Source organism: Natator depressus, chromosome 15 (genome assembly GCF_965152275.1).
Source record: "Natator depressus isolate rNatDep1 chromosome 15, rNatDep2.hap1, whole genome shotgun sequence".
Taxonomy (NCBI): domain Eukaryota; kingdom Metazoa; phylum Chordata; order Testudines; family Cheloniidae; genus Natator; species Natator depressus.
The window spans coordinates 19090693-19109838 of record NC_134248.1 but is presented as its reverse complement, the minus strand read 5'-3'; the positions used below and the strand labels follow the sequence as shown (position 1 = coordinate 19109838).

The 19146-nt window shown below is 42.0% G+C and overlaps 1 protein-coding gene across 4 annotated transcripts in view; it reads right to left on the bottom strand.

Moving 5' to 3' along the window:
- GALNT9 (polypeptide N-acetylgalactosaminyltransferase 9) overlaps window positions 1-19146 on the bottom strand; it is a 238452-nt gene that overhangs the window by 47647 nt on the left and 171659 nt on the right. For all 4 annotated transcript variants that reach the window (XM_074973032.1, XM_074973030.1, XM_074973031.1 and 1 more), the window contains one exon: window positions 819-1004. In XM_074973032.1, coding sequence (XP_074829133.1) covers window positions 819-1004 — 186 coding nt within the window. The remainder of the gene's footprint in view (window positions 1-818; window positions 1005-19146) is intronic.

Below are 19146 nucleotides of genomic sequence, written 5' to 3'. Positions count from 1 at the left end.
TCTGAGAAATTTAAGAAAATCGTATTTTGGCATAAATGTTTATTTAAATGTCTCTCTTTTTTTTTTACTCTCAGCATTGATTTGTGGAAACCATCAAGCAAACAGATTTAGCAGTTTCTTTTTTCTCTTCCCAGCGGAAGTCTAAGAGCCCTTTCCAAGGGATGCAAACCCGACCACAGTGGGTTTAAAGGAAAATGTTTATTGATGCACATTTTTACATCATTCCCACACCAAGACCAGGACCCAGTTGTGCTGGTGCTATATATACACATAGCAAGAGATAGAACGTGCCTACACTATCGTGACCAAGCTACAAAGCTAGACCGTTTGGGCCTGATTCTCCCATCCATTATACCAATGGTGAGCTCCACTGAATCACTCCAGCATAAACTGGTGTAAACGGAGTGGAGAATCAGGCTCAGTGTGTTTATTCGTATCACGCACCATGACATTTATTTGTAGACATTTCGGGGTGCTTATCTGTGTAATATCGGAGTATCTCAAAGATGAATGACGTCACCATAAATGAATGACTTCTTCCCAGGAATCAAATTAGCCCAGTTCACTGTGTTAGGATTAGGTCATAAACGTGGGTCACTGCTCATCAGTGTGCAACTGAACTTATTCTGGGGCAACAAATTAAGATGGCAGAGTTCTTTGTTTTGAATATTTGCTGCTATGAAAGTGCTCTTCCTCCCATCCTCGGTCAATAGGTGATGGATTTAATAGTATCACCCAGCACAGACAGAGGTAACTTAGATCAGATATCCATAGTTCTCTGCTTCCATTTACTCAATTATAGAGTGTTCTCCACTTACCGTCATTGGGATGTTCCATGCCATGTAAACATGTGACTTGAAGTCATCCATCCAGACCTCAGCAGCCCGCAGGGCATTGCGCTTTGCATAGTAATCAATGTCATTGTTGTAAGGTTTCTTTGTGCGTTCAATGTGGGCAACTCTTGAGCAAGGTAACACTTCCATGCTTCCGCCACACTGCCAGACCTGTGCGAGAGTTGAAGGATAAAACAAACCATCAAACAAGAACTTTTTCCTTGAAAACAGGCTGATATGACTGTTTATGGTAAGATATTGTACAGCGGGTGATACATCAGCCTCTGATGACTTGAGATAGAGTTACTGCTCTTTGAGCCCTTAGGCAAAGCAGCAATTGCATGAGAAACCCTGACACCTGGATGTTAGGCACTGGATTCAGGTGGTGTAAACTGACACAGGTCCACTGAAGCTAGCTCAGGATCTAACTGTGGCTGTCATATTCCATTTCACGGGCTGTGTGCTTGTGTACACTGGGGCTTATTTCCTGCACCAAATTTCCATATAAACGAATTAATTGCTAACAGCTCAGGTATGCCCATTTCTGAAAGAAGCTATGTGATGCCTGTGCAGTGGGCATGGAACATATCAGATGGGGCATTCAGCACTGGAGCCTGTAGGCGCTTGAAGATTGCCCTTCAGTTAGGAAAGGAATTTATGTGCATGAGAAATGTAAACAGAAAACAAGTGGCACACCTTATTCAGCTTCCCATTATACAAAACACATGCTTTCCTTTTGAAAGTCAGGATCTTCTTCCTTTTTAAAATTTGCCCGAGAACAATCCTGCCCAACCCCCTGGGTATGTAAGGCTACCATGGCCACACTGCCCCTTTTAGGTGCTAGCTGGAGCAGAGCTAGCCCGTGTATGTCTACCTGTGACAGGAATTACATCACCCAGCTGCTGTATAGACATGCCTTTGGGCTACAAGCCTGCACAAGGGAGTGAGGGTGAGACTACTTGGACTGCATAGACTTTAGGTTTCATTGTGTAAGTGAGCAGGTGCTCCAGGAGAATGTGGGCAAGAGGACTGGGGAATGGACAGAGCCCTGGACCATGCAATACACATAATGTCATAATCTGCTGCTGGTATAAGCCAGCGGTAAATTCCCTCTGTCCCCTGACAAAGCCAGGGGGAAGCAGAGCGGGAGCTGTGTCAGAGGCGTCTCTCTAGTCACAGTGCCTCCTAGCGTTATCCCAGCGCTGGTGCAGCTTATGCATCTCAACCTGCACCTGAAGTCTCAGTCCAGCCCTTAGGAAACAAGAGATCTTAAAATATAAGCAAGAGTCCATAGCTTCCCAAGGCCACATATTGCTGAGAATAACAGCCCATTTTCCACACAAGTTGGACTCCATGAAAAGACAAGGGATTTGTACCCTACACATAGCATGCCTTTTCAGAAAGAAAGACAAATTACTTGGAGAATGGCAGATAAAATTCTGTTCCTTTACACTGCTTTTTTTTAAAAATACTTTATTAGTAAATATTTATTTATTGCCCTACTACTTGTTGACTAGTAAATCACTGGCCTCAGAAATTTGCATTTGATAAATGAAACACACTGAAAAACACACTGCTCATAAATTTGGACTGACATACGCCTAGAACTTCCACTGTGAAAGGAAAGTGCACCCCTGCCCTCAAAAAAGGGAAATGAGCAATAGTCTTCAGTGTATTGTTATTTGTCCTACCTGGCTTGGGATCCAGCCATGTAATATGCTGTACATTTTTCTTTCTTTTTCTATGGTTCATGACCTTGTAATTTTTATGTATATATTTTGATACCAAGGGTAAATACATTATCTGAGTGGCAGATTTATTTCCCTCTAACAGTGATGCTTAGGCAAAAGAGAGAAACTAAAAGGTACTAAACCACAGCATTAAGAGAAACCATTTAGCTCATCTATAAATTCAACACAAGTAGTTATTTTTTGGTGATGAATTCTCCCCAGATGAAATCCACAGGGGACCTGGACACCTCATTTTGAAGAAAACAGCATCAGAAATATATTGCCTCAGGGTACAGAACACTCACCCTGTCAAACATGCTGTGTGTTGCTTAGCAGACCGTGCACATTTGCACGATTAACCCATCTGCAAGCACTCAGATTACTTTACATTTCACTCCTGTCTCCCCTCTTCTGCCATCCTCTAAACAGGAATGAGGTATCTGTTGAAGATGAGGCACAAGAATCCTTTGTGAGCTGTGATCAACGATGCCAGGAAGTGGAACATTTCAGCGTATGAAACAGACAAGATAGTTCTGAGCTACTGCCACTCAGACTGGCTGGTCAATTCTCTATGGAGGGGTACACCCCTTAAAATGTCCTAGAGTACGAGGAATATCCCATATTCATTCCCACATCTTATAAGACTTAGCACTCACGCAGAGCTCTTGAAGTGCCTTATTCAGGTGAGTAAGCATCAAGATCCTCATTTCACAGATGGGGAACCAGAGATGCAGAGTCTAAGGTCCATACTTTCCAGATTGGTCACTAATTCTGGATTCTTCCATTTCTGGGTGTCCATTTTAAACACACGTAGGACTTGGTTTTCATAGGTGATGAGAACCCACGATACCAAGTGATGTTTCTAGCACCAGGAGGCTAGCCATGCTCTTTGCTCATTTAATGGGAAATGCCAAAGTGAATATCTTCTTCAAGACTATTGAACACAAGACCCAACCTGGCTCTTTTCCTCCCTAATGTGATTTAACATGGCCCAGATGTGGCACAATGCTCTTTGCTGTTTAAAAAAACAAACAAAAACCAGACAAAAACAACAGGAAAGTATTTTGCAATGAACCACCCTGGTTCACATATTGAGAGCTGCCCAGCTGTAGCATCGGAACAAGCAAGACAGGGAAGGTACAAGAGAGATGGGAACAAACTAAGGCATTTAGCCAACCATTTGTTCTTGAAACAATGCCTCGGATTGCCCCAGACGTGAGAAACAGCTGTGTGTTTTATTCTGTTCTGTAGAAGTTCTTGTACTGGGCTCATCATTGTCATATCTACCAGCAGGGGAACCTCAGACTTTGCAGGTTGTTCTGTGGAGATGAGACTGAGAGTGTTGTTATTCCACAGGAGGAGAGATGAGAGGCTCAGGCTTCTCAAGTCTGCATGTCTCCAAACATCTGCCAGAGGCCTGGGCCCACCAGACTAGTTCTGGGACTCCTGCCTCATCTGCCTGGCAGCATGTCTCCATCATCAGTCACCCCTGCACCCCACCACGTACTCGCTGGCCCATAATAAATAAGCTTGTTTTATTTCAAAACTAGCTCATTGGGAATGTGGCAATTAATTGTCCAGCTCACTCAAGTGTCCCATTGGAAGCTGGTGTGTCAGTCAAACACCGGCTTACAGCTTTTGTACTCATTAATAGAAGCCAATTCCTATGTAGTAAATCCTGTTGCCACGTAGAAAGAGGACAATGTCTAGATGCTCTCAAACACTGCAGCTCAGAGCTATTTCCAATACTGCCATGCCCCTCTGGGTGACTGTTAATGTTCAAAAACATCCCAGGATTTAGAACGCAACTGAATAACTTGCCACCAGGGTGGTCCCAATTTTGAAGTAACTTTTATAAAATTACAGGATTGCTCTACAGAGACCTAATTCTCTTTAAATTGAAATGTGTCCTATGTTGTCGTCAGCCATTCAGCCCTTGGAGACCCACTTTCTGAAAACATTTGTCCATTGAGTAGTGCGTGAAATGATTTGTTTTACCTCAGAAAATTAGAGTGGAATCCAAATGCTTTATGACCACTCTTGTGTGTGTGTTTAAAAGCACTGAGGGAAGGAGTTCACTTGCATTTCAAAAGCAACTGGGGTTGGAGATTATTCCTACACCCACGCTCCAACAAGTGCTCTCATGACATGGTTTTGTACGGTCAACACAGCTATACAGGAGTCGTCAGTTTGGCAGGTGTGGTTATGGCAGAAGAAGAAAAGTCAGTCTGCCCTTGGATGTGTGTTTGCAGCTTCTACTGACTTTCTGCAAGGCCCAGCAGGTCTCAAACCCAGATTTGCAGAGCTACTAGGCAGCAAACACCTCCACGCTGCTGTAACCAGCTCATCTTCCACTACCCCGTCGCACTATGGACACAGACCACAGGAAGTCCCACTTCAAGGGGTCTAACAGGCAGAAGCCTCATTGGCTCCCTACTCTATATAAACCCAAGGGGCATCTGAGGACATGTCCAGGCAACAGTGTAGGTCTCCTGCCACGACCATTCCTGCTTTCTGCTCTTGAACTCAGTTTTGGCCGTGGTTTAATTTGGACCTCGCCTCCTGACCCAGATCCTGAAACCTGACTCAGATGCTGATCCTTAGTATTGTCCCCAGCCTGGAAGTTGACCATGAACTTCTCCATTATTCTTGGCCTCATGTTTGACCCTGCTCTGACCCTCGGTCCTGGCTGCCCTTGCCAGGACTCTGACACGTTCATACGAATTGTAACTGCACAGCCAGGGATATAGTTGGCAGTATGAAAACCCAGTCTAGAAAGAAAGACTATAATAATAAAAAGTAGAAATCTGTATCCTGCTTTGAAGTTCTGCAGCTCAGGTATGTCACTGTTTGGGAAGAAACTAAAATAAAAAGCAAACCCCTCCATTAATAAAACCTTTCACTCAAGGCAACCGCAGAGGAAGAAGTATCCAGAATGCTTGGCATTAGAGCAGATGTTCAACTTTGTGATGGATTTGCTTCCAAGTAATCACCCTTCACTGAGGATTTACATTGCCACTCCAGAAGCACACACATTTATTGGAAGCTGAGGCACAAATTTATTAAAACAAAGCTCCAACCGTTTTTGTTTCGCCCAACCCATCAGACTGAAAGTTTAAGGTTTCTCCAAGCACTTCTCACCTAGACCCAAGCGGGGGATCCCTTTAAAGACACAAAGGATTTAATTACATGCTGGTACTGCTGATTCTGCTGCTAGCAACGGTCATTGTACTAAAGAAAGCACCCTATAGGCATTTGGGACACTGTTGTACGGGAACCTCAGAGTGTGGGCCACATTCAGTTGCATTTATACAGATTTATGCCTGATTTACACGAGTGTCAAATATCAGTATATTGTACTGGGACTAATTAACCTCGGCATCATACTGTGGATGCCAAAGAGACTTTGGCATGAAACAAGGTCAGGCCTTTTATGCATAATAATTTCCAACCTCCTTCAAGACTAGTTTAACAAACCCTAATTTAACTTTTCAACCGTCTTCCTGTTTGCTGAATTCCTCTCCCGGTGAGCCTGGGAATTTCACATGAGCCCTGAAGAACAGATTTGATTTTCTATCTGATCTTTGTAGATATTAAAGATTCCTTGGTACTTTTTGTAAATCCTGATGTCGTTCGCCATAATTTGCCTTAACCTCCACGGCTGCATTGTACTGTGCCTTATTATATAAAGCTCCATCCTAAAGAAAAAGGGTGATATTAGTATAGAAAACCCCAAGCAGTCATGTCAGCAAGCAGTGATGCTAGCAGTGCCTGGACAGGAATAGACATTCTACTCTGTCCCTTTCAGGATACTGACCTAGATGTTTTACTGGTGGACTGCACACCAGTTTCATAGGCCCATGGATTCACCTCGTTGTGACTTCAGCCCCTCAGCACCAGGCTATTTCCATGCATTACCCTCCTGCCCACACACCTTGTGAAGGTTTTTTCCTTATTTCCTCCCCACCCCTCCCCTAGTGAAAGAAGGCTCTTTATCTCCCAGGGATACTCAGACAAACTGAAACAGGCCAAATATAAGATCATCCGAGACTTGCCGTTTCCCATTCATTTCAACTGTTCAAGTCTACATTCTGCCACGAGATGTGCCTGCTTGAGATAGTACAATCAAGAACCCTTCCAGGCTCACTGCTAGCAGCTTCTCCTGTGCCAGGAGATCCAGCACACTGGAGGGGATCCCTTTTTAAAAGGGATAATGATTGCCCCAGTCACTATTTCTTTCATGCAGTAGGTAAGAGACTGGAGGAAGCCAGCTTTGCATTGCACACCCCGCAGCAGGTTCCTTCTTCTCAGTCTCATCCTATTGATGATGACAATAATACTTTGCACCAGAGGGTAGCTGTGTTAGTCTGTATCCACAAAAACAACAAGGAGTCGGTGACACCTTAAAGACTAAAGGTTAAAAGAAATCTATTAGTCTTTAAGGTGCCACCGGACTCCTTGTTGTTTTAATAATACTTTGCACTTCTATAGCTATTTCCATCTGAGTCAGCACTTCACAAAGGTGGATGATCAGCACCTCTGAAAACTAGGCATTTAAGCCATAACCTGCTAGAATTGGACTCCTTGATATTTAATTCAAATGGTTCTGAACTCCACCTAAACAATGCATACCACAGAGAATAATGTAGGGAGCCTTTCACTGAATGCCAGACTTTCACTTTTCTACATGGCACATGAAACCAACAGATAAGATAGTGGAGTTTTTAGTACTGCTCAGACATCACACGTTTTATGATATCCCAGCATGGGAATTCTTAAAAGCCAGTGATCTGAGTTTTACTTACATTTTCAAAGTAAAGCCTCTCGGAGATCTAATGTTTTCTACCTGTGATGTTTTGAATTCAATTTATCAAAGCGATTTCAAAAGAAATTCAGGAAGGCAACGGAAAGGAAAAAAAAATACATCCCACGCTGGGTACCAGAAGGAACCTATTTAACCATCAGCAGCACAAAACAGCAGAAAATAAATTGGCCCAGCCTTGCAAACAAGTGGAGGAAGCTAAAAATCAAGTTAGTATTGCTCTGGAAGACTGTAATGTTTCCACTAACCTTATTCAGGCTCTAGAGGTGGTGGAATCTCTTCGTAATGATTAAGATGACTTGGAAAATACGAGCCTGCACTCTAGTCTATACTTTCTTGGTGTTTGTCAGCAGTGGACATCCTCTGGGCTGCAGCCCCTGCAACTCATTCAAGGAGGCCACCAACTACTGCTAGAGGTGCCGGTGGCATCATTCTATCTTATATGGCCCCCATTACAGTCATGTCTGAACACCTGTTCCCATTCTCTCTCCCTCTCTGGTCCTCCACTGAAGCAGGTCACTTGCAACTGCTCCTCTAGTCCCCAGAAACAACAAATGCCTCCAAACCCTTGCACCAATTCCTCTGGAGCATCGTGGGACCTGACACTTCCTTTAAAGCCGAGATGGAACAAGGAGAGAGTGGGACTACCGTTAGTCTTTGGGGCTCATGGAGATCAGGAGGCCCTCTCAGAATGATTAATTGTGGGGTCCCTGGTATGAAAGTCATCATGAGCTCTGCCTGGAAGAAGCTGGCAACACCTGAAGGCTAGGAAGCCAGGCAATCATGGGGTGTAATTACAGGTCATGTGGATATGCCTGAGCTAATTTAATCTAGCTGACTTGTTACCAGAGGCTCATGGACTATAGAACTCCACCTGGAACCAGGCTGCCAGCCCACGCTGAACACCAGGATGCCATGGATTCATTGCTCTGGTACCCAAGATAGCCAGGTGAAAAGTAACTTAGGTCTGTCTACACAAGCTGCAATCACACCCTATGAATGCAGTGTAGACGCACCCACAAGTAACACTTACATTCCCATCAGATCTATTTGGGCCTTTTCCAACTCCCTTTAAAATTTTGTCTAAAATAAAAACCCAAGCACACAGCAAACCATATGACACTGAAACAAAAGCCACAGGAATATTCCTAACCAGGCAAGGCAAAGTTTCATTGTTTGCAAGAGAAGAAGAAATCTTCAGGGTCAAAAAATGCAGAAGAACCATATGACTCATCTCTGACTCTCGCATGACATGGGATGTGAAAGACTAACACAATGGGCATTCTCCCAAGGAAAGTGAAAAAACACGACAGCACTGTCTCCTATTGCCAGCCAAACACAGAACAATACTGATTTAAGCTGTTCCCCAGTTCTTTAAGGATGTAGCCCAGTTCTTGGTCATACTAGAAACATTTTTAACTGGCATTAACATTGATGTTTACAGTAGGATTATATTTCTTGTTTGCCAGTTACTTTCTAGGACCACAGGACTGGAAAGGACCTTTTGGGTCATAGAGTCTGGTCCCCAGCTATCACAGGCAACCCCACCATATCCTGTTCATAGACTTGTCAAGCTCCATCTTAGAATTCATACCCATTTGTCCTTGTGCTAACATTGTCCTTTAGCTTAAAAAGCTCTTTTCCCTCCTTGGTGTTCACCCTTCTGATGTGTTTAGAGAGAGCAATCACATCCCCTCTCCGATCTGGTGTTGCTAAACTGAACAAGCCAAATTCTTGTAATCTCCTCTCATAAATTAGGATCTCTAGTCCCCTGATCATCTTAGTAGCCTTTCTACCAATGACTAACATTGTTTGCTGGTATTAGAGGATTCCATAACGTTAACTTGACGTTAAATATTTCTTTTTTTCTTTGAACCTACTCAGAGAATTAGACTTAAAAAAGAGAGAGAGAGACAGCTAATATTATGCAATTTAGTGCATTATGGTATATCTCTACTTTTGTCATTGGGATTATAACATACTGTGGCAATTATTTAATTGCAGTTGCCCTAAAACTGGTTGATCTTAATAGATTTTTTTCCTCCCTGTGTTGTCAGTCCTGTCTTCAGCATTCCATATTTAATTAGGTAACTTAGAAAAGGGCCCTCTTGCCTTTCATTTGTTCATATATGAAGCTATTTGTAGTCAGGAAGCTTTTATAATAAAATATATTATGTGATCAGATTAATCATATGAGCTCATTTAAGGTCACGGATCACACTTTTATGATTGTCTGTAATACCCACCATAATTATGGTTTAAAAAATGCCTCTTGAAATATCCTGTGCTATTTACACAGTGCACTCAAGAGGCAAAGATCTTTCCATTTTGGCAAAACAGTTAAACTGGAAAAGATCACATTTACCTACAGAAAATTATACTCAACTGAAAGAAGGAAAGAGACACTTCTCTGGATCTAGAGATTCTAGCTAAGATTACAGGGCACAATTCTTGCTGGTGCCTGAAAATGTGATATGATCCCAAAGAAGGACTAGAAAAACAACTTCAATTATCACCTGTATTTTGACTGACAAAGACTACACATGCACCCTTTCTAAGAGTACCTTCTAAGTGGTTGCATAGCTGTATATCTATAAACATGTGGACCACACCACTGTTATTTCCCTCTAAAATATTAGCCATGGAGAATATGCAGAAGCATTTCTCTGCCTCTTTTTATCGGAAGCCAATTTTAGGTGGTTGTCTTCCATTTCGAGTGCCTGCAGCTTTTCACTGTTTTTCTGGCATGGAGAATTTGTGCAGCTTAATTTGACCCATACAATTTAGATCAGATGAGATGGGCAGATTCAGTATTTTGAAACTCTTAATACATGCCCAGCTCCTATTGTTTCTCTCCTGCACACACCCCAAACAATTCTTGGCAACAGGCTGAGTGTTCTGAACACAAAAGTAAGGGCTTTAACTGCATTTTGTTTTACACCCTCTCACAAAATGATGATTCTAACGTGGGGACTGATTCAAGGGTTACAGCTCATGCCCTTAGCAACCCACTGCTGGTAAGAGATGGAATGCTTCTTTATTTACAGAAGCCTAGAATTCATTGCATAGATATTTAGAATTTCCTTAAGCATTTGTTAGAATTCTATTGGATTGGACCTGTTTGCAACCAAACTAATGTACCCTTAGGACCCTTCTCCAGAAAATATTTATTGCTGTGTTGGTCCTTGAGAAAGAATCAGTGATGTAGATAGTGGAATCACAATGTTCATCCAATAAAAGTGGTCACACGTTTTCTAACTTCTCCACTGGCTCTTCACCAGGAATTTTATGGGATGTCCTTCATATACTCTTTTAGAGTTAGAGCAGGATCTCATAGTAATTAAAGATTCAGACGTCACAGTACTGAGGAGGAGGAGGACTTCTGTTAACCCTCTTACAGAAGAAGAAGACGTAAGTATGCTGAAATCGAAATAATTCCTGGAGAAACTTGCACTCAGCAATCGTCATACTGCAAAGCTAAGTTTTACAAGTGGAGAGATAAATCAGGCAAATTAATAGTCTGGCTGCTATGGGAGGGAGAAGATAAGGCATAAAATATTAAAAATGACCCATATTCTTTAACTACTAATCTGACCTCCACAAACTCATGTTTTGCACAATTTTACAAAGGGCATGATATCTTTGACTGGAGTATGTCTGGGAATGAAACTAATGTTTTTATGAGTGGACTAGAATCCCTTCCATAAAGAAAACCCCATCTCTTTTAGATGCAATGATTTACTTTGGAAGAGGGTGTGTGTGTGTGTGTGTGTGTGTGTAAAAATCATGAAACCTTCATGAAATGAGTATAGAATAATACTGCACAAAGCAATCACATAAGACACTAAGAAAACATCCAAACCAAGATGGTTCAGCAATTATTAGTAGCTTAGAGGGTAGCTCATATATTACTGTAGTGTAACTGGTTATAAAGAATACCTCCTTTGATCAGTTCACTTTCTAATGAGCTGCTGAGGTTGTTTTGTTCTGTGGCAGAACATAGCAGGCAGTAAGTAGGAGGTTGAAGTGGTGGTCAGGTGCAACTTGAGAGTCATATTCAAAGACAGACTGCAGTCTGTTAGGAATGTCAGAAGAGATTAAGCAGATCTATCAGTTCCAATAGAAATTGGACCCTCCCTTTGCCGGAAGCATGGAAACTTCAGGAGAAAGCCTGTAGCCCCTTCCCAACCTTGCAGCTGTAGGATGCAGGTGGCTCAAATGAACAACCTGATGCTGGGGAACTCTACCACCTACCCCTATTGGATTAAGGTTTCCTAGATCCCCGTTCTACCTTTATGTGGTGAGTCAGTTCTGGGACGCCTTGTCCAATAGTGGGGCCAAACAGTGAGATCTCCAAGTACCTGGCTGACATAAGACCATACACCTGCTAGGTCCTGCAGCTGTAGTGTTGAGGAGGGGCAGTGGCCCAATCCTTCCTCTGAAGATTTTGGGTACCTGGCAGACACCGTGGCACCATGTCCCATTAAAGAGGGAAGATGGGGAAAATAACCAGTCAGTCACTCCAAGAAGGCAATTAGGGGACCCTTCCAAATGATACCTAAAATGTGAGCAATGGGCGCAATCGGGGCATGGGCATAGAGAGGAAATGATGGGTCTCCCAAGGGTGAGTTTTCAGTCTTCAAAGACTTGCTGTTCTTAGGGAATGAATACAAGCTACCAGCCCTAAAATGCAATGGCAGAGTATAAACAGCTCCATCATGCGTGGGGCACACAGTCAGCAACTCTTAAAGGCTTTTTTTTTTTTTCTTGGTGAGGCCTTTTGGCAATTTGAGAAGAAAAATCTAGCAAGGTAGAGTGGAAGTCTACACACATGTATAAAAATGGGCCCCAATTTGAGATATGCCCTAAATAATTTGGTCTGGAAGTTCCTAATATCTCCCTCCTCCGAGCTGTACTGATGCCTGGAGACAAATGTCACTTCCTCACTGCAGATGTTCTCTTTCAGTCTCTTTCTCTTTCAGAACTGTTGTTGGTTCTGATAACTCCCAAAGTTTTTCTCTTGCACACTATAAATGCAATTATCTCATATTTAAATGAGTAATTATGCTGGCCATTGTTCCTTGTAATGTATTCTTTGAGAACACATTTTCCGAGCATGATTTTACCTTTGCGATTAGTACAACTTTTTTCCAAATCAACAGAATCCCTGTCATTCATTTCTACACATCTGCTAGTACATCATCTGTTGGTACATATGGCCCATTGTATTGTATCTCCTAAAATGCAATAAATGGACACTTAAAAAAAACTCATATAGGGTCTGTGAAATGCCATTAAACATCAGTCAATCATCCCTAGCTCCCTACTTCCCAATCAGATTATTGCTTTAGGTTGTTTCTTCTTGCTTATCCCAAAAGACCCTAGAGAACATTTTCCCCTAAATTCAAGTCTCAGCAAGGGATAAAGATGTACGTACATTAAGCTTAAACCAGAAAATCAACAGCTGAGCTCCTGCTGAATTTAAGTACTCAGGAAATAGCTGTTCTGTTGTAGTCTAATCTTTACTAACCTGCAGCTGAACCAACTATGATGCTGACTAGTCAATCCGTAAGCTTTGTATGCAATACAGAACCACCATTCAATCTGCCACAGTCCTGTACAAATTGGCATCTGCTAAAAAGAGGCCCAGAACTGGATCAGTAGAGAACATGATAGTGGATTGAGCAGGATATGATGGAGGTGTTGTGAGCCCACAACAAGATTAGCTGGGCTACTGCAAGGAACACTGGGGATGACTTCCTGGAGCTGCATAAGGAAGACTATGAAAACCTGGCCATGCTGTAATTGGCTCTATCAGTCACTGGTATTCCTAATGCATCCAAGCATGGCAGTGTCTAGGCATTAACATTATTATTCCCTCATTTTCATAACTGCTAAATTCTCTCTTTAAAGAACAAAACAGATTTTTTTTTAAAAAACCACCCACAGAGAATCTTTTTATTTACCACATTTGTGATTTCTGTCTACAGTGTCATTAATTTAAATCGATATCAGCATGTTCCTCATCCATTGAGCAATCCAGCATTAGCTGAACAGACCTTTTAAAAAAGGGTGAAGTGAGCTGTAGCTCCGATGAAGTGAGCTGTAGCTCACGGAAGCTTATGCTCGAATAAATTTGTTAGTCTCTAAGGTGCCACAAGTACTCCTGTTCTTTTTGCAGATACAGACTAACACGGCTGCTACTCTGAGATCTTTTAAAGAGATGCTTAATCTGGCAAATCTGCTGATATTGGGCACGTGATGGTCTGAGACTTTGATTTCCAAAAGAGAACCAATCTTGAACCTTGGGGTCTTTGGCTCCCTCTAGTGGTTACACCATTAAGACTCTGCTACTGGCTCTAACAATGGAACTGGTCTTTCAGATCAGACAGTAAGGAAGGGGGCTCATACTTTTAGATCAAGAGGTCTGGTCTCAGGTTCAGTCTGTGCAGATGACCTTGCCCGAGATACTGAGTGAGATCTGAATGCTTCAGAATTTCAGTTTTCTGCATGAAACCCACTTTTCCCCAGTAGAAGTGCTGGCTACAGTGACAATAGCCAAATTTGGTTCAGTCCCGTCATGTGGCTGGATTAAATCCACTTTATACATTGACCTAAAGTAGACTTAAAACCAAATGTGATCATATTTAAACTGCACTTGGGTCAAGGTGGTGATGTTTGACTGTGGATTGGGTTTAGGCTCAGGTTTGGGATTTGAGACCAAATAAGGGTTGGATTTGGGGTTTGGATCTAATGGTGCAAAAAGCTTTTGAGCTCAAATCTCTCTTGAGGGATTTCTCCCATTTTAGGTTCAAATCTCAGGTGAACTGTGGGACTTCACAGGAGCCAGAAAACAGTCTCCTCCTGGACACAGCCCCTCTTGGAACCAAAATCAGAGGTCTAGTTCGGATCCAGTTATTTGAATTTAAACTATATTAGAAAGCATTCAGACTCCAGCTTCTGGTTTGGTCTGTTTTGAACATCAATATATTTTTTTTTGCACCCAGAAAAAAAAAAAGAGAGAAAAGAGTCTTATGCTACAAGTTCGAGTCAGTCAGAGCCAGACATGTGGCTGCTGAATTCTATATCAACAGTTTGATTTACTTAGACTTTCTTGAAAATGGCCTATAAAAACGGATTTCAAAATATTATTTGGAGAGCTTATCCCTTTTGGTCTTGGCAATAAACTATTTACATCCTTTCAGAAAGAACAGGCAGCTGACATATAATTTAAAGGTTGAAAAGGATGACAGGCAGTCAAATAGACAGTGTCAACATATTGGGCTAGGACTACCTAGCACCCCTAATATCATCTCACTGCAATAGCTATTCCAGCTGGCCAGGTCTCAGAGAAAGGGGCAAGGAAGTTTTCCAATAAGTGAGTTTTCAACTCTCTCCTGTAATAATATTAGCTCTTGGCTTAATTATTTTGTTAGAGGAACAATATTTACTCCATATTCAACCCCTGTAAGAAGCCTGAGAGCTGATAAAATGCTTCCTGCCACTTTTTCCTTGATGTTGGCTACAGCTGAAACCAGAGGGAGGAAAAATGAGAGTGGAATATATTGATGCCTCCATTCGAGTCAAGTCATTCTTGAATCAAAAATTCAAAAAACGAAAATAGGCTGTCTAATGAAGTGACCACTAAGGGTCCATTCAAAGGACCCAATGTGGAGTTGTCATAATTTGTTTTGTCTTTCCCACAACAAGCCGTAAATGATCTTTGCATATTGTCTGCATTAAGTCCTGGAGGGTTTTTTATTTCATTTTATTTTAAAGAAAAAAGCTTTTATGCTGCTAAAGATTCATTCAGCGAGAGCCATTTCCAGTGCAGAGCCAAGGGATTTCCTATATGCTCATTAGATCCTGCTTTGTTCCAAAACACTCTTTTACAATGCAAATTTTAGCGTGCTGATGTATTTACAATAATACATCTAAACAAAGGCTATTAAAGTAAAAGCATTCTATAATACAGAAATGCTACAAACTCAGATTAATTACTAATATTTTAGGCTATGAAAACATCTAGAGTCTCAGCTTGAATTCATCCCTTGAACACGGTTACTAGAAGTCACTGTAATTCAACATTTCTAAAGGGTATAAAAATAATGCTGCTGGAAAGTCACTCAGTTGAGTTCCTGGTTGACTTAAGTCCACATTATAAAGCTATCATCCATTAGGCACAACTCCCAGTCAGCTTCTAGGCCTGTAGCATACCCAAGGGTTTATTCATTTGCCTGCATCTTAAACATCTGGTCCAGATGCAGGGTGGGGAGGGAGAGTTTTTCATATACTAGGAGCTTCAAAGGAATTAACATGTGAACTCAAAATTCTAACCTCCTCAGGTCTACTACACCAGCTCACTACAAAAGAAGGAAGTTGAAATGAAGTAGGTCAGTAATTGTGGAAGGAGGGATGGAAGAAATGAAACAGAGAGAAGACATGGTAGCACAACCAGTGTATTAAATGTTGAGGCCAGATCCTCAGCTGCTGTAAATCTGGTAACTTCAACGGAGCTACGCTGATTCACACCAGTTGGGATCTAGCTCTGGAACTCAAGTTTGGTGGCTGCACCATGCAGCCATGTTGATGGTGGACATGCAAGAGCAGAACATGGTCTGCTGCCCTTGCAGAATACAATCTTGTTTTCATTTTAATATTTTAGCAGGAGTCCTGATCGGATCTTCCCAAGGCATGAGTTAAAGGAACATAGATATTCTGTGCATCTTATCACTCAATAGATATGACTAATAGCAAGATCTACTGTGCCATTACAAATGAGCTAGGGACATATGAAGTCCTAATACCTAATGTGCCCAGTACAGATAATAGCTAGCACGAATTGCACAGCCACAAGAGCACTGTGAACCCATCCCCCAGATAACCCTAGAAAAGAACAGAAGGTCTAGTCGTGCCTTACAATGGTGTCCCCTCCTTGCACTTTCACAAACAGAATTCAAACTGGGGGAGGAAGGCAGGAAACCCTCTGAAAATTGACTGCATGGAGTACAGTTAATCAACCATCAGTGTTGAGCAGTAAAATAAAAGGCTGAAATAAGTCATCACAGCAAAGAGCAAAGACATAATCCTTCCCGAATTATTTCAGCAAGTGGAACAAGCACATGGTAGAGCTAAAACAACATAAACTCTGCATAGACTTCAGAGTAGCAGCCGTGTTAGTCTGTATTCGCAAAAAGAAAAGGAGGACTTGTGGCACCTTAGAGACTAACCAATTTATTTGAGCATAAGCTTTCGTGAGCTACAGCTCACTTCATCGGATGCATCCGATGAAGTGAGCTGTAGCTCATGAAAGCTTATGCTCAAATAAATTTAGCTCACAAAAGCTTATGCTCAGATAAATTGGTTAGTCTCTAAGGTGCCACAAGTACTCCTTTTCTTTCTGCCTAGACTGGGTGAGTGCCTATGATTTTAATAAGCAACTTGTTCTTCCTCAACTAATACATGGTCATTTCAGCCACATAGGGGTCCAGACTCCCCAACTGATCCATTAACTTCAGCAGAGTTGTGTCCATTTACATCAGCCGAGGAGACCACCATTAAGGATGCATTCCCCTCTCAGTATATACATGCAACCCTTCAATACTTCTGGATGTTGACTGGGGAGACGTAGAGACCATACATAGCTGGGGTGAGCTAGCTGGTGAGAAAGAAGTGAAAACAGACCCAAACTTTCAAGCCAACCCTGAATCAAACCTTTGAGGTCTGAAACAATGTGAATAATTTACCCCCTCTCCCATGGCCCCATTCTCCCACACCTATTATTTCTCACATGTACCAGGAGTTCAGAGCTGCAGGTAGAACTGAAAAAGGAGCGTGACAAAAGGCCACAAGAATCTGTTGTGAATGATTTCTGTCCTGACCAGAAGTATCTTCCGGCAAGATTTCTAGCCCAGTGACAGCGCATGTCTGGAGTGATTATTGGACAACTTGGATGATGCTCTACAGGACAAAGCCAGAGGCAGCGTGATTTTAGTGAATGAGAAATGCCATAATGCCCTCGACATTCCCTGCCCTTAGGATGACTAAAGGCAGAAGGAGACTAAGCAATTGCTTAGGCCCCAAAGCAGCTCAAGGGGGCCCCCTATAATTATTAGTATGTGTTGGGGGGTGGAGCGGGGTCAAAATATACCTGCTTAGGGCCCCCAATGGGCTAGCACTGGCCTAAATACTGCTATTAAAAGTATTGATAAAGAGCATTATTAATCTGGCTATGACATGATTGACAGCCAGAGAGAAATCACTTTTTGCATCTAATGTGCTAAAGAGCTAAATGTGCTAAAGCTAAAGAGGAAATTACCGTCTGTTTGATGGATGGGGTGAGGGATGGGGGTAGAGAAGAAAAGCAGGTAAGGGACAAAAACGACTGTACATTGTTTTGGTGAAGAACTCCCTAAAGCATCTCCAATCTGAAGTCTGTAAACTAGTTTGTCACATTTGTGCAGATCCCAGAATAGTCTATTTTTTACTTTGCTCACTGATTTGCTGCCTCTCCAGGGAAATTTAAACTGAGCCGGGCCGCTGGACAAGGATCATGTTGTTTCTTATCATCTCACTTCTCCAGTGCAGAGTATCCCCAGCTGCAGAAACTTAGAGTAAGGCCTGATTTAACTCGCAGGCTGGTTTTTTAGTTCTACTGTGAAAAACAAACAAATGAAAAAATTATCGATTGTGACACACAAAAGAGTTTACATTTTGTGGTATTTATTCCCTAGGCCAAATGCATTCCATATTCCATCCAGCATATGAATTTGAAACCAGTTCTCTGGTGAAAATTAGACAATAGCTTTTTGCATATGGCAGTATTTCCCTCTTTCCTCGCCCATGAACCAAAAATACCCTCCCAGCTGAACATTTGTAATTATTCACCTCTACTTATTGGGAGAATAAGCATTGCCTCGTGATCCTGCCCTTGAATATCTACCATGTATTCCTTTTACATTTACTGGACCAAATTTATCTCTGGTGTAACTCCATTTAACACACACCAAACTGGTTTGAATCTTTCATTTTTAATTCATTATTCCTAGGCTGAGAATTTATAAGACAAATTTCTTCCTGAAATGGATTTTGAAAGCCCTTCTAGTAGAGACGGACCTGAACAAACTTGACATATTGGAAAGTCCCTCAACTTTGAATCTTAATTTTGCAGTTTAGACCCATCTCTACTAGTTACGCCTAAAAAAGGATCATCTACATCTGAAAGGCCTTCACCTTACCATAAAAGAACAAAATAATAAATAGTTACAATATCTCTCGTAGGACTGACTCTCTGGGCTGCCTGTCAGCAAGAAGAACAGGAGTACTTGTGGCACCTTAGAGACTAACAAATTTATCTGAGCAACGAAAGCTTATGCTCAAATAAATTTGTTAGTCTCTAAGGTGCCAAAAGTACTCCTTTTCTTTTCGCGAATACAGACTACCGCGGCTGCTACTCTGAAACCTGTCAGCAAAAGCGCATCTCTTCCCAGGGGCTAATCTTTGGGTACATGTGGGAGACCAATTCTCCACACTGCTTTAACTACCAGTCTCCTGTTTTTAGCCACACACAAGGCCTGAAGTTTAAGAAGGGTATTGGGGGAAGGGATTGGGAGTCAGGACTCCTAGGGTATGTCTACATTAAACACTAAGCTTGGGCTCTGACTCAGGTTTGAACCCAAGCCCTGCTTCTGTCTAGACACAGATCAGTCTGGTCTGGATCAGCAAGCACTCAGGACCTAGATCTTTGGACCCCCTTTGGGTT